Raw genomic sequence first — 21,215 nt, forward strand, 5'->3', positions numbered from 1 at the left:
TTGTGAACAAGAAATTGGCTCATACCCAGGTTAATGCATCCTTTGCTCTTTGGATACTGCTCTCCTGGTCCCTCTCTTCATGGTCTGATATAGAAATCTTTGTTGTTGAAGGGAGACAAGTATAACTGATCAAGAAGTTGGTGACAAGAAGAAAAAGGGGGGAGAAAGGGCCAAGGCAGAGAGAAGGAAACCAGACAGCTTTTCTGGGAGTCCTGAAGGTAATTTTCTGAGCTTATTAAAGGTCCTCTTTAATGGATCTACAATGTATTTATTCTGCAGGCCTGTGTCATAAGGAGTATAGAATTTTTTAGAAGTGGTTGGCTGCCAGTGACCAAACTCATTAATGTTGCCTTTATTAATTTATTTTCCCTTTAGTTTGCTGTAAAGGCTTGTCATTAACACTTAGTTCTGCCTCCAAAGCAAGCCAGTCAGTCCAAATCCTCATTTTGTTTATGCACCTGGATAAGGATAGTTGACAGAATACACAAAGCTTTAGTTTTTAGTTGTCTGGAAGCGTCAAAAGTTTCCAGATAGAACCCATTCAGGGGTTTCAGAATCAGTCAAAACATTTATTATGGAATTATGGAAAAGATGGTTGTGGGGGTACATGTTATGGGAAAGTTTTCAGCTAACTTTGACTTCAAAACTGTTTTAGAAAGCAGCAATTCACAAATGACTCACATTTCACATGACTCCGATGCAGAGATTCCTCTCTGGAAGCAGATTGGCTTCTTGATGGCAGGCAGGTTCGTTCTTTTCAGAACACCATGGCATTAACTGATTCCTCACAGATGCTGTGGAGGATAGCATTTTATTGAGTCTTAACCTTAACAAGAAATGACTTGCCTGGGTTTGGTTTATTGTTAGTGCAGTGGGTCTCAACCAGTGAACTTCCCCAGGGAGCAAAGGAATTTTTGGAAAGGGATCTATCTCATGACTTGATGTAGTTAAACAAGCAAACAAACCTGTTAGCTGAATAAATGATATGGCTCATAAGTATTAGTTTTTCAAAAGTGTGGAGCTACTGTTGCAATAAATAAAATACAAATTCACTTAAAAGAGTGGAAACAGTAAGTAGCTCAATGGATTCAAGAGGTCAACCTAGAAACAGGAGGTGTCCTGGGTTCAAATATGGCCTCAGAAACTTCCTAGCTATGTGACATGGGGCAAGTCACTCAACCCCAATGCTTAGTCCTCACTGCTATGGAACTGCCTTGGAACCAATAGAAAGTAATGATTCTAAGATGGAAGGTATGGGTTTAAAAAAAAGTTGTATTGAATTCATAGCAACTTTCTATCATATATTTTCTCAAATTATTGCATACAGATCCACAGTTTGCATCAGATGAGAAACCTTAAAATGTTTTGCCCTTTAAAAATTCATGTGGAGTAACTATAAGGCATAAACATTTAGATTTAAAGTCCATTTCTTCTATTTGCAAAATGAATATTTCTTGGGGTATGGGGAGCCCCACATAGAATCAACTACAAAATGAATAGACTCAAACTTAGGGAGGCTCAGTTGCCCCTGCCCTGTGTTGAATATAAAGATGTTTAGGAACTTTTATCTGGGATTACCTAATAGTGATTTACTTGTTCTAGATCAGGAAGAACTGAAACCTGGTTTGTGGCATCGCCTGGGTTGGAGCCAACCATCGAGGTAACTTGATGTCAGATGCATTTGTATATTAAGCTCCCCAGTTTTACACAGCATTGGTAGAGAACTATTAAAATCACCTGCATTTGGAATAAGCATGCTAACAAAGGTGGGGATTTCAGTGTTGTATCATATTTAAAGTTTCTGTGATGGGGACTGATGAAAATGAAAACTGACAGTTGAGTTTAGCTTGGATTGAATTACAGAGTGGTCTCCAAAGAATGGGCTTCAAGTACCCCACCACCCAAATTTCCCTAATAATGCAGATATCTTTTTTATTTCAATGAATAGAAATATTCCATTTGTAAGTTATTTTAAAGTGATTATTTTTATCCCTTCTCCTTTCTTTCCTTTAAAAAATGAACATAGGATAATCGTTCTGGATCAGAGCAACACCTCAGACTAATCTGAGTTCGATAATAGCTAAGTTTCCGGTATGTTTTTATGTTCTCCCTGTTGCATGCTCCCTGCCTCTGGTTGGCCACAATCTTCATGACCCTCATCAAATCCTCCTACAGTCGACTTGCACTTGCCTTCCCCTTATAATAACAGACATGAAGGGGTATGCCTAGATCCACTTGCTAATGCCTAGAGTCTTGATCTTTAGTCTTGTTTTACTGGTGAGAGAGTTTGGGATATAAAAGTTTCTTTGTGGGCCTGTAAATTTGATCCAGTGGTTTGGCAGTGGCTTGTTTTATTATGGTGGGATGAACCAAACATTTTCTGTTGGTTGATGTGTAATAAATGTTCCTTCTCTTAGACCATTCTGGTTTCCGTTGTGTAAGATGCTACTGCTGTGCCTGCCTCTTCTAGTTACTTCAGGTACCAGAGTGGACACGTGGACTATGCAAGGGCTCCAACACAAAGAAAACCCTTCAATTTGTATTTTAGAGATTGTCAGAGGATAACAATATTTGGCTATAGATCCGTGTAGAAAATGAGAATCAGCATTTTGTAATTTTGCTTTTGTTCTGAGTCATTGCTCATATTCTTACACTGGTTGTCTCAAGTTCAGGTTGGTACCCACCTACAAGGAAAAAGGCTCAGTGCCATACCATTTGCAACCTTGGGGGTGGAATGGGGGGAGTTGGGGGGATATTGAAGGAAGATATTACAGGAGAGGGGATGGAGCTCCTCAAAAAGAAAGGCATTGAGATGTGAGGTGTTTCAGCACTGGACAGCTCATATCATTAGTGTCAAAGGGGTGAGCTTTTGAATGATAAGTAGGGTAAGGTAAAGTCCCCATCATTTATTGTAATTCACTTTCCTGGGTAGTGGTACCTTGGGGATAAAGGTGCCTAGACTAGGCATATGTTATTAGAGGATGGTGTTGCCTTGACTTGTTTCCCATTTATGTTTGAATATAAACTGTCAACAACATTGATCACAGACTTGACTTGTAACAACTGAGTTGTAAAGTTGGACAGATTCACGGAGCTTCCAGAGTTTGGATGCTACAAAGAGGCAGTTATGAGTACAAAATAAATGGAAGATTTTTATGCAAGAAATGTTACACAGTTGTGTGTTATTGGAACATCAGCAAAGATATGAATCTGTTAACAGGCATTTATGGAGTATTGTGGGGGATACAAAGTAGAAGACACAGTCCCTGGGTCCTAGAAAATTTCCAGAAAGAAATTTGCAAAAGAGAAAGGCAGGTGGCACACTTGTAACAAAGAGAGAAAGCAGTAATTATCCTAAAATAAGTGTAATGTCCCTTCTAGGATCACTCCCCCAACTGTCCGTCACTAGAAGATTGAGTAACGGCTACTTCAAGGTTTAGGGACTAACCCTAAGGAGTATTCTCCCAATGCTGGTCCAGGAATCCCCTCCACTTTGCCTTTAGTAAGTCATCTAGGGTCAGTGATCTTTTAACAAAGGGGAATTTTCAAATAGCATAGCAAGAACAGTGATCATGCCTTCCAAAAAATGGGGCCTATGACAAGGCAATTCACAAAGCTCACAAAAGTCCTCACAAAGCTCAATATGGGTTGTGGTATTGGAGATGGGCTGCTGGTTCCTCATACTTTGAGCTCCATCTTCTGTCTCCAAATGTAGTCCACCTTCTCTAAGCCCAGACTCAGTTGGGGGTTGTTAACTTGTGCTTTGAGCTTGAAGGTGTTATTACGGAGTTTTTTCAGAAAGTACAGAAATCTTTAGTTTAGGACTGGCAGAAACCTTTTCAGCTCTGCCACCTTTAAGCCCTGGCTTAGAAGCTTTTCGCCCTGAAGACAAGAGACATGAGCCCTGTAAAATCTGCTCCTTGAACAAGGAAGAGAAGGAAGTAGAACCCAAAGAACAACGTACAAATCCAGTCTTAGATAGTCCTAGCTGGTGACCATGGGCAGGTCCTTAATCCTAGTTGTTTAGCCCCTGCCATGAAACCAATACTTAGTATTGATTTTAAGACAGTAGGTAAGGGTTTTTTTTGTTTTTGAAGTTAAATGAAAGATGACTGTGTACATGTAAATAACATTCCAAAAGATCAAAACTAGTATGGTTAAAGAGTTGCAAGGGACATCATTGACTGCTAGTCCAGCCCACACCTGAAATAGGATCCCTTTAGCCACATACGAAGAAAGTAATACTCCAACCAATAAAGAGAACCCTTGTAATTTTTGCTCAGTATTCTTAGTTAGTTAACCCTAGAGTTAAAGTTAATGAATAGAGTTATCATTAAAGTAAGTGGAATTCCCATTATGGTCAGTGTCTTTCTAACCAGGCATTTCTAATACAGGGACAAATGAGAGCCTAGTCTAGTAGGATCAGTGTTTTATCTTTGTTGTTGAACCACTAGACTGTTAAGTGTTAGGTAGGACTGGCTTAAAATACTAACCAAAAACCCAACTCAAAACCTAGCTCTTCCTAACAATTCCAACCCCCAAACTCGTCCCAAACCAAACCTAATATTCACTTCAACCCAGATTACAACCCCTTGCCCCAACACTCAGCTCCAATGATTGATAATAGATCTGAATGGGTTGTCTTGTCCTAACTTCAATCTCTGCCCTTGGCACTGCTGCCAGATTCATGTTCCTTATGTATAGATGTGGTCATTCTAGTCATTTGGGATTCAAAATAGTCTGAAATCTGGCACCCTTTGTTCATAGGATCAGATCTGGAAAGGATCTGATAGCTGAACTCCTTCATAGACCTGGGTTATATTACTTGCTGAAGACCACAGGACATACACCAAGGCAGAAATGGTTCATCATCCTCTTGAGGATAGCACCCCACTCCACATTCCCAGACCTCATATCTACTGAGGCCATGGCTTCTGATTCCCACAAACAAAGTACCTCCCCCTCCCTCTTAGGAGACCATGTCTGGTCTCTGAGGTTCTGACCAGAATGATGAGGGCTAAGGAGGGAGATGTCAAGGAATAGGATGACCAATAATTAGGGAAGTCCTACAACCCTTCCCTCAACCCCTCTGGGACTCTGGGACTGGGGTCCTCCTCTTCCTCAACAGAGCTACCTAATTAGCCTCCTGTCTCCCTACTTCCTTTTCTCCTGGGGAGTTTGTCATTGACTGGGACAGGACTAACTTTCATTTCTGCTCCATCTCTACCAGTGGGGGCTTTCCCCTTAACATCCTTTCTTCTTCCCAGCTACCTGTGCCTACAGATCTGGAGTGCTATGAATGACAGCTCCTGTCTGTGGAGAGGTCTATATGTGAGTTTTAGGGGAAAGGAGAAAGGGTCATTAGGGGAAGGGGGGAAGATGGTGAAGTAGCCAGAGGCACTGGCCCTAGAGTCGGGATACAGATACAAATCCAGTTTTGGACACTCACTGATTGTGTGACTCCATTGGGCAAGACATATAACCTCTGTTTGTTTCCTTAACTCTTAGAATTGAGATAATAACAGCAACTACTTTCCAGGGGTATTGTAAGTGTGAAGAGTGAACCAAATTCTTTTTGTCTAACAATCTGCAACTTTTAAGTTAATCAGTCAAGAACTTAAGTACCCCTACTTAACACCTTACTAGTCACTAAGTATGAGAGTTCAAAAGTGACTTGCTAGAGTGGGTGACAACTCCAGAGGTCACTGTACCCCTCCCTTGGGCAGTGCTAGGTAAATTGAAAGACTGCAATTGGTTCCTCTAAAGTGGGGAAGAGACAGGAAGCGACATGGAAAAAGGACTATAAAAAGTCCTAAACTTCTTGTACAAGAGACTTCTCCTTTGAAGCTCCTTGGAGTCTCTGCTCCTTGGATGTTCTCCTTTGGAGGACAGCTCCTTGGAGCTTTTGGACTTCAACATTGACTTGGAACTTTGGGCCTTTCGACTGGAGTTTTCAGCTTCGGGACTTTGACTTATGGCTTTGGAGCTTCTTAAAAGAGTTGGGGACTTTCTTGTTGGGTTCACTGCTGCCTCAGTGAGCTTAGCTCACAAGGCTTTTTCTGCAGTGGGACTTTGCCTGGATCCTGCCCAGTTTGCTGGTGAGTGACTAGGATTCCCACGTGGAGATTGGAACTCTGTCAGGGAGCGAGCTTCATTTCACCAGATCAGCATTCAGGATAGGCTAGGCAGTCTCCTTACCTCTTTCCCTTCCACATTTCCCTCTTTTTACTAATATTCCAATTAAACAAAAATTGTTAAAAGCTGCTAATAGTTTTCCCAACTCAAGGAATAATAATCAGCAACCACTTTTTTATAACTCTTAGTCAAAATCCCAATTTAACCATTATATAAGAATCTAATGAGATATATGTTAAGTACTTAGCACAATGCATAACAAGTGTTATATAAATGTTAATTTTTATTAAGTTTGGGGAATAGGATGGAAGTGTCAGAAGAACAAATTGAAAATAATCAATGCAGTAATTGAGTCAAACTTGGGTTTGAATCCCAGATCTAATTCTTGGCTCTGTGCTATTCAACTTTTTAAAATAAATAAGCTGCATAAAGACATAGATGCTATGCTTGTCAATATCACAAATGGATGAGAAACTGTCAAAGCTAGCTACCATATTGGATGACCTAAGTTCAGAACTGAAAAGATGGGTGAAATTTGGGTGAGTTATATAACCCCTCAGGGCCTCAGTCTTCTCATCTGGGAAGTGAGAGTTCTGAACAAAGAGAGAATGAGGGGCCCAACTGAACAGAGTAAAATGAAAGAGAAGAAATGTGAAATTCTGTACTACCATCCAAAATAAATTTTACGAATAAACGTATGAGAGAGAAGCTAGACAACAGTTTGTGTGGAAAGAAATGGATGTCTTAAAGGACTGCAGTGAAGTCAGCAATGAGCTGTGTCATTCAAAATAAATCTAATAAAAGTTCTAGGCTATCTTGTATTAAGAGTAGCATTAGCCAGGATTAGATAGACAAGAGTCCCACTACACTCTTCCCCAGCCAGACTATACCTGTAGTATTATGTTCCGGTCTGTGTCTTCCTTTGAATAAAAGCTAAAATCCCATCATCTGCAAGAATCTTTTCCTGAAAAATCTTTCTACTTGATTTCTGTTAAGGGTTTGGTATAGATATATGATCAAAGAATATGAACAAATAGTTCTTTAAAAGAATTGCAAACTATTAACAACTATATAAAAGAATGCTGCAGATTACCAAGAGACATACAAATCAAAAAAAAAACCCTGAGATTCTTCCTCACCCAGCAAATTGATATAGATGACAGAAACTGGGAATAGTCACTGTTGGAGGGATGATGGGACAGTACTAGTGCACTGGTGATGATGCTGGAGATCAAAACAATTATTTTGGAAAAGAATTTGGAATTATGAAAATACAGTCAAGTGACTAAAATGTCTAGTCTGACCCAGAGATTCCATTACAAGGAATAACCCCCATTGATAGGAAAAAAAATCAAACATCAAAATACAGAGAGGTTGAAAACAAAGCATATTTCCATTGTTTGGGAAATGGATAGAAAAATTATGGTATGTGAATGTAATGGACTATTACTGTGCTATGAGAAATAGCCTAAGTGATGAATACAAAGAAGTGTGGAAAGACTGACTTTGACTGATTCAGAGTAATAAATGGAGCCAAGAAAACTTACACAAAAGGACAGCAGTGAAATAGAAAGGCCAACAGAAAAAAAATAAATGGGAATATTGCAAAATTATTAAAAACAAAAACAAGGAAGGCTTGAAAGATATGAGAAGATATTTCCATTCCTTGCCTAAAATGCCTTAGGCATTGTACATTACACATTTTCAGTCTTTTTTGATCAAAGTTATGTTTTATTTGATATTGTTCAGTTATGCTGAATTTTTTCTTTTCCCTTTTTTGACTTTAAAAAATACTGTTATTTGTAATAACTACCTTGGATGAGAAAGCATGGGCTGCAGAGGCTGGTGATATAAAAACAGACAATAAAACCTTTCTTTAAAGCACCTTTCCCAGTCTCCTTAACACTAGTGCCTTCCCTTTTGAGATTAGTCCCAATTCATCTGCTATTTATCTTGTTGGTTCATAGGTGATAGTTGTTTACATGTCCTTGAAGGCAAGAATTATTTCTGTCTTTATTCCCAGTGATGAGCATAGTGCTTAGCACACAGTAGGTGCATACATGTTTGATTTCTGGACCCATTTTAAAGACACTGAGAAGATGTAGACTACTGTCAGGACATCCAAAATAAGGAAGCACCTTGAGATCATACCAAGAGAAGACAAGAAAGTTGTCTTGGAGTGTTTAAGGAACTGTCTTGTGGGGTGCCAGAGAACAGAGCCAGGAGCAGTGTGTGGAACTTACAAAGGTGGCAAATTTAGACTTTTGCTGAAAAAAACTTCTTACCAATTAGAGCCATCTCAGTGAAACAGACTATGCAGGAGACAGTGGGTCAGCAGAGATCTCTAGTTAAAGAGGGGCCTGATCTTCCCCATCAGCCAGGAATGTTACCAAGAATGTCCATGATCAGGTGCAGGCAGGATGAGAGGAAGGACCTCTGTGATTCCTTTGGAGGGTTTGTGACTTACTAGGTGGGTGAACATGAGCAGGTTACTTCCCTTTTCTGGATCTTAAGTTTTCTGGCTTCTTCATGTATGAACTGGGGATAATGATACTTAATAGTCCAACTTCCTAGAGCTGTCAGGATCACAGAAATTCAGGTGGGGGATAGACTAGACTGGGGGTTTTAGTAGAATAGATGAGGAAAAGCTTTCTACGTTTACAAGTTGGCAGCGTCTTTGTGATTTCTAGTATTAGAGTTGCCCAGAACACTGAAGTTAAATGACTTGTCCAGCATCACACAGCCAAAATACTGCCTCTTAAGGAGATGTAAGCTGCTGTTATTATTGACATCCATACAAAGAACCCTAGAAGTCTGTCTGACTTTTCATTTTATAAAGGAACTGAAATCAGTAGGGTCAAATAGCTAGTGAGAGAGCTGTGATTAAAACCCAGGGCCTCCGATAGCCAGTCCACTGCCCTGTGTAAAAGGTGGAGAAGAGGGCTGGATCAAATCTAACCACTCAGCTTTACTGTATCCCTGGTGCTAATGACTGCACCAAGAGTGCATCTTTCATCCAAGTCTACCAAGGCCTACTACACGAAGCCTGTGAGCCAGGAGATAGTATCCCTTTGGCCTATGCATCAGTTCATCAATGCTGTCCTCACTGCCACTGGGCAAAGAAGAGTGAACAGTAGAACTTTCCAGAGAACTTCTGAGCGCATGGGGACCTGTGGGGCAACGACTCTGGGATCTGAGCATCAGGGACTCAGTGGCATTCTCTTCCCTCTCCAGGGACAGACAATATTAGGCTGTAGTCTAAGGACATGCCTTGAGGAAAGTGTTTACATTTGTTTGGAACAGTCCTTTTGCTGATGGACACATCTGCGCCCCAAGGCCAGCTCTAAACTTCTTGTCATCCCTGGGCACCCTCCTATTGGATTTTTTTTAAACCCCTTTTTAAAAAAAGTTTTTAAGCCCTTACCTTCCATCTTAGAATCAATACTGGGTATTGGTATTGGGTATTGCTCTGACCCCTATGTATGTCCAGGCATCCTCAACCTCTGCCCAACTCTAGTCTCTCCAGTGATACTATGTACCACCCAGTAAAGGAAATGCCTTGGATTGAGTCTGAAAAACTTAAGTGCTAGTCCTGCCTGCTTCTGATGGTGTGGCTTTGGGCTGGTCACTTCTCCTTGTAACCGTGAAAATGTGGTTTGCCAAGACTGTGAATTGCCAAAACTGTAAAGGTTTCGGCCAAACTGTAAAGATAATTTTTAGTGTCTTGATTTAAAATCTAAAATTAAGCGGTCACCATGGGAAAATTCCCAAATATGAAAATACCCAAGTCAGCTGGGTTTTACAGAGATTTTAATAAATACAAATGAAGGAATTAAGGGAAAGAGAAAGAGAAAATAGTAGAAAAGGCTTAGGCCAAAGCTAAGGAAAAGTAAGTCGGTCTTTTATCATTCACCACAAGATCGTCTCAAGCAAGCTCCAGTCCTCCACTGAACTCCTGAACTCCTCCACTGAGTTCAATCCTTCTCCTTTTAAAGAAATTTTCTCTTATGTCACTTCCCTTAAATTTTCACATCTACCAATCACAATAGATGCTTTTTTCCAGGACTGCCCATTCTTAGTTCTCATCTTCTTTGGTTAGATAAAATCTTGTGAGTACTTCACACCTCTTTTGTTAAGCTTGCCTTTTGTAAGTTGCTTGACCTTTTAGGTATTAATTTGAACTTTATAGGTACTGAGCATCTTTTTGTATTAGATCTAAAAATAGACCTAGCTTTACTATAAGTTATGAGTTAGGGACTTTTCATTGTTCAGTCAGAAGTTTGCAACTTTATTTTCCCCTAAGGCACTGTCTGAGTAGGGTGAAATAATTTTAAAAGTTCTCAAATACATTACTGATCAAGAACCTCCATTGTTACAATAGGGGAAAAACTTAACCAAATCTTCTAAGGTACAGTCTGAGCAGTTTTAAGATTCACATCCTGAAGTCCAATTTCCTCTGTCACATGAAGGGCTTGTACAAGAGCAGTGATTCCCAAACTGGGTTCCACAGAAGGGGAAGGGAAATATTTATAGAGCACCTACTGGGTACCAGGCACTAAGCTAAGTACTTTACAAATATTTCATTTGATCCACACAAGCCTGGGAGGCAGGTGTTAGACCCTGAGAGATGGCACAATACCATTAGGGGTTCTATTAGAAATAGTGCTATTCTCTCTCAAATATGATAAACTGAGCTAACCTAGTATAAATTATGAAGTTGTATCTAAAATATATGTATATACAACAACTTTTTTTGGTATGAAGACAATTTCATCTATTTCATTCCAAGATTTTCTCTACCTCCCCATTAATTCTCAGAGGATATTTCATACCCTCCCGCCTCTACCCTCTGGACCAGTATTTCAACAATATATTGCAAGGCGCAAATTAATGTTCTGTGGCTGAATTAGTATGGGAACTCCTGGTCTTGAAGGTCCATTCCATTTCCAACAAGCCATGATTCTCAGCTACAAGCTTTGATTGTCCATCAAATGTGCAGGTGGGTGTGCTTGCCACATGTAAACTATAGTCAACACTAGGGTCTTTGGTTCCCCAAGTTGGCAATGATCCTAGTCCTGTAGGGTTGGTCATTCTCAGCCTCAGCCAGAATTCAGCCAGTGGGACTCAGTAGAGACCTGGGGGTGGGGTGGGGGCAGGGTGTGAGGATGGAGAAAGGGAGAATGGTTGATGTGTCCAGGGAGGAGATTGGAGTTAGTCCAGCTGTCCCTCCGTCTGGGCTTGATGTTTTATGGATAAGGCATTGGCTAAGTCGAGTCTTGGCTGGCCACAGGAGCAAGGCCACAAGGGTTTCTCCCCTTTGTCTCTTGGTCTCTGTTCACAGTTCCCCAGAAGGCCGGCCTGGGCTGGCTGCACAGCGGAAGCCCAAGTTGTCCGAGGCAGAGTCTGGAGTGTTGCCCATCCTACCATCAGAGAAAGTGGGAAGAAAAGAACCAATGGACCAAGACCTGTGATAGCACTTCCCCTCTCCAACCCCTCGGGAGCCCCAAGCCTTGAAGCCATCTAGGGCCAAGGGAAGGAGAGGCCCTGAGCCAGGAATTCAGGGAAAGGACCAGAAAAAGAAGGGGCAGATTGGGGACAGGGCTGGGAAAGATCTGAGAGGTTGTTATTCAGTTTATTTAAATTCAGGATCTTAAAAACAAAACACTTGATTCAACCAACTGTTCTATGGCTTCAGACAAGTCCTTTGTTCTCCCACCAATCAGTCTCCCTCAGTGAAACCAGAAGAGGTCTAAGGTCTAACCTTCTAAGAAATAGTAACAATATTGTTTATACTCTGTTTTATGAACTTTTCCACCCACACAATCCCCAGTGAGGAAGATCAAGGCAAGGCCTAGAACAGAACCCAATTCTCTTGCTTTCCAGAAAAGGAATTGCTATTCCATAGACTCAAGCTGAAAGAGCCCAGAGCCCCTATGAAAAGTCTCTTAGGGGCTGTGGACTTTTTTCTAGATTTTTAAAAACCTGACAGTCAAAAAGGAGCTCCATCAGCTGAGAGATGGAGGGAAAAGCCTTAGTCAGGACCTCGAGTTTCTAAGCATGGCTGTCATTAATTCACTATGTGACCTCAGACTGGTCACTTTGCCTCTCTAGTACTCTTTTTACCTAGAAAATGAGACCACAATAAATGCCTCAGGATGGCAGTGTGGCTGCAAAAGTGCTTTGAAAGTGTATTGGGAGAGAATTAGGGCAGCTAGGTTGCTCAAGGGATAGAGAGCCAGACTTGGAAAGGAGGTTCTAGGTTCATATCTGGCCTCAGATACTTTCTAGCTGTGGGACCTGTGGCAAGTCACTTAACCCCATTGCCTAGTCTTTACCACTCTTCTGCCTTAAGATAGAAGGTAAGAGTTTTTTTTTTTTTTTTAAGAGAGAGAGAACTATAACTTTTGACAAATTCTTTCAGGTCAGAGGACTTAACAAATCCCATCTCTGATATGTACTGTCTTGGTATCCTTAGGCCTTCTTGGGCCTCAATTTACTCACCATAAAATAAGTAAGTTGGGCTAGATAGCCTCTAAGGTCCCTTCTCCTACAGATCTATAATCCTATAAATCACATTAACCTCTACAGGCTGCAGTTTCTTCATCTGCAAAATGAAGGGGTCAAACTAAAAAAGGCTCTTAAGGCACCTTCCAACTCTCTATTAATGGTTTGAAGACCACTTACCAGACTACACCCTTCCTAGAGCCACTGACTACCTCAAAATGTTGATGTGGGATTTTCCCTCCTCATCCTTCCCGTACAAGAGTGAAGTTGGGAATTGGGAGGTAGCACAAAAAGCTGGAGCCTGAATAATATAAACATGGGGCCTAGAGCCCCTGCACTCTAGGCTGGATATAAAAGGCTTTTTTCTCCCCAACTTCACGGGAAGCTTGACTGACAAGGGAAACTGGGTTAAAGAGAAGTGTTCTTCCCTGATACCAACTCCGTGCTTCCTTCCCCCTGGAGCCTAGGCTTTAGGATCATGGCTCTAAGGGTCAGAAGGGGCCTCAGCATAGCACCCTCTTTTTGCAAATGAAAAAAACTGGGGCCTAGAGAAGTGTTCCAGGTAAGTGGCTTTAATAAAACTCATATTTGAGACCTGTGTCTCCAAGTTCACTACTACCAGAAATTCCTGGCTCCTCTCCTCCCCTAGAATAGGGCTCACATCCTTACCTGGTAGTGACTCGGGCCCGGTGGTTGGCTGAACCTTCAGCTGTGTCAATCCAGGATGCTCCCCTCAGCACCCTCCTGTCTTGGCCAGGGACAGGAGGTCCATAAGTGGATGCTGTCCACTCCCACACATTGCCCATGAGGTCATATAATCCTGATGAATGGTAGGCAGACTCAGTTCAGGGAATAAGACTGTACTTGGCAACCCAAGACCACCCCACCTACTCTGGAGGTGAGAAGGGATAGAAGTGGATATTCTCTTCCTGAAAACTGGGGACTCCTAAGATTAAGGACCCGCCAGAGAAAGCTTAACCCAAGCTTGGGAATCTGAGGAACTACATGCTAGGGCCTGGACTAGAATTGAGATTCGCTTTACCATAGTTGTTTTGGGGAGGAAAAGCATCTACAGGTGAGGCTCCATGGAAACCATCCTCAGCTGTATCAGCCTGGGGGAATTTGCCCTGGGAGGAAAGAAATCAGAATCAGAGTTTTCCCACAGGAGCAGGTAGGACAGGCCCAGGCCGGCTGGCCAGCCAGCCACATTGCCTTGGAGGGGGGTTAAATTTAGGGTCCAGACCTGGGAATTCCCTGTGCTCCCACCTCAGTATTCCCTTGGCTGCCACTTCCCCAATGTGCCAGGAATGTACAAGGAGACCTGGGCCTTCCTGCCCTTGGGCCACAGGCATCTCTGTCCCAGGGGAGAGGAGTATGAGGAGCCTCACCTGCCATAGGTTGGTGCGGTTTGGCTGGAACTGGTTCCCCCAGGGGTATACTCGACCTGCCAGAAAAGGAGAGATAGGAGACTGGGGAGAAGGAACCAAAAGAGGAAGGAGATGGGGAAAATGGACAGAGAACAGAAGGAGAAAAAGGAAATGGTAAAATGGGAGAGGGTAAGATGGAACAGAAGATAAAGGTGAGGGGGAATAAAAGGAAAGTAATGAGCAAAAGGAGAGAATGGGGAGAAGAGAGGGAGAAATAGAATCAGAGGGAAGGGGAGAGAGGATCTTATCTGTCCTGGCTCTTCATTCAATTCAACTGCCAGGTTGAGTTTTGGGGTTTTTTTCTGGAGGCAATAGGGAGCAAGTGAAAATTTTTGAGTAGGGAAGTAACAGACTGGAGCCTTAGGAAGATTATTTTGCCACCTGTGTGAAGAATAGCTTGGAAGAGAGATTAGAAGCAAACATGAGGCTATTGCAATAGCCCTCGCCAAGAGGTGACAAAAGCCTGAAGGAGGGTGGTGTCCGGGTGAGTGGAGAAAAGGGGATGGACATGAGACAAAAGAACTAACAAGTCTTCCTATTAAGGGATTTATACACATCAGTCTCCTGAATATACCCCTGGAAGTCTCCCCCACTCACCTCCCCTGCCTCTAAGGCACATATATCTATAACCAAAAGGTGTCTTAGATAACCATCTACTCTGATCTCATTTTACTGATAAGGAAACTAGGCCCAAAGAGGTTAAGGGAACTTGTCACACAGCTGTTCTGACCCACTGCCTCTCATCCTCTGTAAGGCCTCACCACTGCATGAGGGAAGACCAACATACCCTTCAGCCCGCCCCGGGCAGCAAACTCCCATTCCTCCTCCGTGGGCAGCCGCTTGCCTCTCCAGGCACAGAAAGCTTGGGCATCATTCCAGCTCACATGCAGCACCGGGAAGTCTAGCCGGTCTCGGATGCCAGAACCTGGACCTGCAGGCTGATTGGGTGGGAAGGGGGTGGGAGAGACGCCTGGAGAAGGACAGAATCCCTAGATCCCTAAGATGGGACTATTGGGCTTAGCCTTCATCATTCCATATGACAGTGAAGGAGGGAAAAGAAAATGTGTTGAGGAATGAGAGGTAACAGAAAGGATAGTGTTAACAGCTCATTTCCATAGCCTTTCAGGTTCCCAGAGTGCTTTTGAAACAACCAACCCTTGAGAAAGCTAGGACAGTATGGTTACTCCCATCCTGCATATGAGCAAAAAGGAAGAGACAGCTTTAAAGCTTCATAATTTAGGAAGATCCTTAGAAGTCACTGAGTAGGGATGACTAGGTAGTAATGAATAGAGCAGCAGGCCTGAAGTCAGGAAGGTTCAAATCTGGCCTAGGATCCTTTCTAGCTGCGTGACCTTGGGCAAATCACTTAATCCCAATTGCCAAGCCCATGCCACTCTTCTGAATTGAATTGATACTAAAACAAAAGGTAAGTTTTTTAAGTTACTGATTATAACTTTCTTTATGAATGATGCATGGGAGGTCCAGAAAAAGGAGGGTGACTTGCCAAAAGTCTCATAGTGGCATAATTGGGATTCAAATTAGGACACTAGGAAAAGAATGTTTGTCTTGGGGGAAATCTTAGTTATCCAGTCACATAATGAGATTTAGAACTGGAAGGGACACTAAAGATCATCTAGTCCAACCTCTTTGTCTCATGAAGGAGGAAATTGAGGCCCAGGTGACCTGCCTCTCAGATCACAAAGCTAGTCAAAAAGAAAGCCTAGAATTCAAACTCAGATCTTCTGGCTCCAAATCTTTGGGTCAAATATTTCATCTGAATTATTGTCATACAAGGCTATTGTTTCTGGGGACAAGAGAAGGTCAGGTTTCCAGAAAGGGACCACAAAGGGGCAGAGGTTAGAGGGATGAGGACATAGGAGACAACCTCACCTGCCTCCAAAATGCCTTTTCCACTGGGAGCCACCAGGGTGCAGACTGCAAAGAGATGAGGACCAAATGAGCTGTCCTGGTTCCCAATCTACTGTCCCTCCCATGCCCACCCCAATCTCGTCTGGGTCAGAGCAAAGGATATGGGGCAAAAGCTGTGGGAACTCGGTGAAGATGCTGGTGGTGCCGAGTAAGACTGGTGCCATCTTCCTTCCCAGAGATCTTTCAGAGAAGGCTCCTTCCCTTCCTGCAACCTTTGAATCGCCTCCCCAACCCACATTGTTGTCTAGATAGAGGGTCTGAGCCAGATGACATCTGATGGCCATGTCAGTTTCAAATCCTGAGGTTTTGGTTTTCCATGAACTACTTTCTACCAAGTTGAAAAAAAATGGGAATGGACTCAGAGCTTTTGAATAGGTATGTAGTCTCTCTAACCCTTGATTTTCTATGATGTAATACACAAAATGTTAAGAGCTAGAAGAAAATTTAGGGGTCATCTGACAGGAATTAAAGCCTAGAGCCTCACTGTGGCAGCACACAAGTGCACAGTGGACACTTCAGGGTTCTAGTCCCCTTCTTCCCCACCCCTCTGTCCAGCCTTCCAAAGCAAGCACTTTCTTCCTCAACTCTCTGGTAATCTGGGGGCTTGAATTTGCCCTCTGGGCACTCAAATTGGGAAAAGGTTAGCCAACCCTGGCCTAGGATCTCACCTGTTCTCCCTGTACCTGATTCTAAGATCTGATTCTTCATGACAGAACCAGATCTAGGCCCACCTCTGCCTCCATTTCTCTCCCTAGCTCCTTCCCTAGTATTTTGTCCCATTTCCCATCCACCACTCACCACACCTCCAGTCCCTCTTACCTCCAGCTTCTGGGTCACTTTTTTTTTCAGCTCATCAGACACAAAGTCTTCAAAAACAAAACTCCACCCAAATGACTCAGCTTCTGTCTGGTACTTCTTCTGCCTGACAAATTCCCTGGGAGGGGACATATTGCCCAGCTTGTCATTCATGCTCTTTCATTCATTTGTTCAACAAACAGTTGCTGAGTGCATTGTACTCAATTCTCCCTGAGGATCCAAATATGAATAAGGCCTGGTCCCTCCCCTCAAGCAACTGACAATCTAGTACAGGAGATGAGACATGTACACAATTATAATACAGAGCAGAGGGGCACAGGAACATAAGAAAGGTACAAAACACTTTGAAGAATCTATAACGCTTATCACTGGTGAATTGTTTCAGCCATATACAACTCTTTGTGGCCCCATTTGGGGTTTTCTTAACAAAGATACTGGAGAGGTTAGCCATTTCCTTCTCCAGCTCATTTTACAGATGAATAAACTGAGGCAAACAGGGTTAAGTGACACAGCTAGTGTCTGGGGACTGGATTTGAATTCCAGTCTTCCTGACTCCAGGTCTGATACTCTATCCACTATGCCACCTAGCTACCTATTAGGGTTTTTTTTCTTTTTGGAGAGGGAAGAGTATCTGTGATTTTCTTTTCTATTACTGCACACACGCACACACAAGCCCAGTCAAATGCTGGAAGTGGGGTGCAGAGAGGAGGCCTCTTATTAGAAAAACTTCATGGAGGATGTGACTTTTGAGCAGGGCCTCAAAGGATGGATAGCCTTTCATTAACACACTGTTGGTATATTAAATTGCTTGCCATCTCCAAGATGGGGGAGGGAAGGAAAGGAAGGAGATAGTTTGGATCTTATAACGGTGGGAAACATTATGTTGGAAATTGTTATTACATGTAATTGGGAAAATAAAATATCTTTGAATTTAAAAAAAAAAAAAGACATTGCTGGTGGAGAAAACTGCTTGACCCTGAAGAATTAGAACTCTAGATTCAAGTTCCAACTTTGTCATTTGCAAGTTGTTTTTGGCCCTGGAAAGCTAAACCGTTCCATTGGAAAATGTGAATAATAACCCTAACAAGATAAGAGGAAAGAATTCTGTAGATCTAAAGGTACTATGTGTCAAGCTGGGTGGGAGGGGTAGAAGCATAAGAATATTTTGGATATTTTTATTTTTTAATATGATCAAATATGCTCATTGTTTACCCACTACTGATCCCAAGTATAAATCTGTTATGGACTTTTTCCTTCTCTCTAGAGAAGCTCTCTGAAATCTGGATAAGCTTCTGAAGAATCCAAGACCCACCAGTCTCTCGGGCCAGCAGTTACTTCTACCTTGGCAGTCCTCCCATAGCCTGATCTCTGGGCTGACAGGGAATTTCTCTTAGGCAGGTTGTTCTTTGCCCAGATTCCTCAGGGATATTCCCATGTTAAATACACCAGCCAACCAGTCAGGACATCTGGCTTCTTTCTTAGGTAGTTTCCATGTGACACTGGGCAAGTCCAAAGTGACCTTCTATTCCTGGGGTAGTTAATCCACTTAGTGCCAGAATTTCTACCTTGGGGTTGATTGGTGAATGGATGAAAGCACACTTAGCCCACTCTACACAGCAGGCACCAGACCAGACCTGCTTCACATCTCGCCACCCATCCTGTCACGGTGGTGCATGCATACCATGCCACCTGTCACACTTCCTGACCTCAAGTACAGTCAATGAACAGGTACCACCATTGCTTCTGAAAAGGGCTGCCTTATGGATCTATTTACCATGCCTGTCATTCCCTAGACTAAAATTCCCTTTCTGACTGTCACTCTACTCTTTAGTCTTCCCCTAGTAGGATGTTAACTGTAAAATGATGAGGTCTGTTTTACTTTTGAAGTTATTTATAGGACTTAGCATAATAAACACTAAATGCTTTTTGCCATTCATGCATTCATACAGGTCCTTTAAACCTCCATCCAAATCCTAAATTTTTTAATTGGCAGTCATCAGTGATAATGGTCCACAGTTCTCTCTCTTTGCTTTTTCTCTTCCTGTTTTATTCTACATTAAGATTATATTTGTCTCACACAAGGGCAGAAATGATAGCTTCCTTATAGTGTTCTAAAAATAAAGGTGAATTGAAATGTTAAATGTGAAAGTGCTTTTGGGGGCAGCAAGGGGGCTCAGTGGAAGGAGAGCCAGGCCTAGAGATAAGAAGTCCTAAGTTCAAATGTGACCTAAGACATTTCCTAGCTGGGTGACCCTGGGCAAATCCTAATTTAACCTCTCTTGCCTAGTCCTTATCGCTCTTCTGCCTTAGAACCAACACAGAGTCTTGACTCTAAGGTGGAAGGTTTAAGAAAAAAAAATGTTTTTAAGTGCTTTTTAAAATCTTCAATGTCCTTTGCTAATATGTGTACAGATTAAGGAAGGAGGAGGATTAGTGAGTGCCCTGACTAGGAAGGTGCCCAGGTACTCACCATACCTGAAATCTTTGTTGGTGACAGGATATTTATCAATGGCAAAGGGCTTCACAGTTACTTCCCTGATGGGTCCTTCCCCATCCTTGCCATCCGGGGAATTTGTCCCCATCTGGAATGTCCCACCTGGCAGCTGGACCATGCTGTTATCTTGCCCATTGCCTGCAAGATGAAAGATAGAACAGAGCTAACCTGAGCTATAATAAAATAAATATAATGCAAAGGGCAATTCATTTATTCATTCATACAGTCCATAAACATTCATTTAATGCCTACAGTATGTGTGAGCTAGATGCTGGGGGAAGTACAAAGTTCTATTTGTTTCTACTTTTAATTTTTTAAATCATGTTTACTTTTATAACATTTTTTTATTGAGTTCCAAATTCTCTCTCTCTTTCCTCTAGCCCTTTTCCCTACCCATTGAGAAGGCAAGCAAAATGATACTCACTATAAACAGTTGTATTTGTTGCAATGGAAGGTTCTGTGAGAAGTCATGAGGAAATGACGATAATATAAAAGACTAGCAACATATGGCTTAGATAAGACATGGTACCAGGGCACTCACTGCCCAAGGGACACAAACACAGATCATTACAATAGATAATATTTATAGGATCAATACCTCAAATGCTACTTGAGGGAGAAAAGGGCATAGACACATGTAACCCTGCTTTAAACTGTCTCTCCCATGGTCTATCCCCCCTGTCCCAAATATAAAGTAACCACCCAAAAAGACTATCTTTAAAAGAGGGAAAACAATCATATGCAAACATTAAGGTTTGCAAGCACTTCAAATAGATTTCATTTTATCTTCCCAACAGCGGAGAGGTAGGCGCTATTAATAATTACTGTTTTACAGATGTGGAAACTGAGGCAGGCAGATTATTCGACTTGACCAATGACCCAACTAGTTCAGTGTCTGAGATCAGATCTGAGCCGAGCTGCTCTAGACTAGAGTTTCATACAAATTCAAGGGAAACAGCCCCATATAGTAGAAAAAAGAGCGGCCAGGGTCTCGAATCCGGCTCTGCCATTCCCTGTGTGTGTGGCCTTAGACAAGCAGTTTCACCTCCTAGCACTCAGTTTCTTCAAATGTAAAATGAAGGCGTTGGATCAGTGGACACCTATGGTTCTTTCAGCTCTAGCCCCAAGATCCAAGGCTTCTCTCCACTTAAGGGTTCTGGGAGCTGTGAGGCTCGGGGTTTGGGGGCTTGGGGCAGGGGGAAGAAGGCTGAAGTTTGCGGACATCTCCAGCCCAGGTACTCCAAGCCTCCCACTGTGAATCGGGCGCGGCCACTGACCTGACTCTGGCCACAAGCCCAGGAACACAAGCACCAAGAGCGGTAACAGCAGCAGACTAGGCGGGAGGAAGGAGCCCATGGCCGGACAGACCGGAAAGGACTAGAGCGCCAGAAGGTACGCACTTCCGGCTCGGACCCCCGCGAACCTTGCCACGGTGGGCGGAGACCGGCGAGCTTAGTCAGGAAGGAGGAATATTCGGGGCTCTTGGGCTGCGGTGAAGAGAACAGAGCGAACTGCAGGGAGTCTGCGCCTTGGCCAGCCTGATCCGATGCAGTCTTCCGGAGGAGATGCACTGTCATCCTACCCCACCCCCACTAACGCACGCGCTGAATTGCTGTGAGCAAACCTCGGGGTGGGGGGTTGGAGATGTGCCGACGAAGTTATAAAACAAAACTGATCCACCCAAGTGGATGGGTTATTCAGTTACAATTTATACTTTTAGAGAGTTGGCAAAGATTTTAAAAAGGTAAATAACTTGCGCAGGATCGCACACACACAGCTGGCATGTGTCAAAGGACGGACTTGAACCCTTGTCTTCCCTACTCCAAGGTCAAGATTCTGCCGGGTCAGCCCACCAAGCCTTCCACTGCATTTTTGTCATCGTCCAAGTCACTGACTTGCTTGGACCAAAT

The 21,215-nt window shown here is 42.8% G+C and overlaps 2 protein-coding genes across 6 annotated transcripts in view; one reads left to right on the top strand and one right to left on the bottom strand.

Annotated features, from left to right (window-relative positions):
• TEX14 (testis expressed 14, intercellular bridge forming factor) overlaps positions 1-11,614 on the top strand; it is a 150,847-nt gene extending 139,233 nt beyond the window's left edge. The window contains exons 30-33 of one of the 5 annotated variants that reach the window (XM_056814208.1): positions 112-218; positions 1,603-1,660; positions 2,027-2,091; positions 11,477-11,614. In XM_056814208.1, coding sequence (XP_056670186.1) covers positions 112-218; positions 1,603-1,660; positions 2,027-2,063 — 202 coding nt within the window. In that variant the 3' untranslated portion in view covers positions 2,064-2,091; positions 11,477-11,614. Of the gene's footprint in view, positions 1-111; positions 219-1,602; positions 1,661-2,026; positions 3,166-10,953; positions 11,092-11,476 lie in introns of those variants that run through there. The other 4 variants (XM_056814207.1, XM_056814206.1, XM_056814204.1 and 1 more) reach the window with 4 other exon arrangements.
• Positions 9,929-20,889, bottom strand: SUMF2 (sulfatase modifying factor 2). The gene is made up of 9 exons (XM_007481800.3): positions 20,583-20,889; positions 19,287-19,443; positions 16,815-16,929; positions 15,957-16,001; positions 14,854-15,004; positions 14,028-14,083; positions 13,682-13,766; positions 13,309-13,459; positions 9,929-11,555 (listed from the first exon to the last, which is right to left on the bottom strand). Exons 1-9 carry the CDS (start codon positions 20,659-20,661, stop codon positions 11,471-11,473), a joined length of 924 nt encoding a protein of 307 aa, XP_007481862.1. The 5' UTR covers positions 20,662-20,889; the 3' UTR covers positions 9,929-11,470.
• Positions 20,890-21,215: the final 326 nt, after the last annotated feature.

Source organism: Monodelphis domestica, chromosome 2 (assembly GCF_027887165.1).
Source record: "Monodelphis domestica isolate mMonDom1 chromosome 2, mMonDom1.pri, whole genome shotgun sequence".
In the NCBI taxonomy this organism is placed as follows: Eukaryota; Metazoa; Chordata; class Mammalia; order Didelphimorphia; family Didelphidae; genus Monodelphis; species Monodelphis domestica.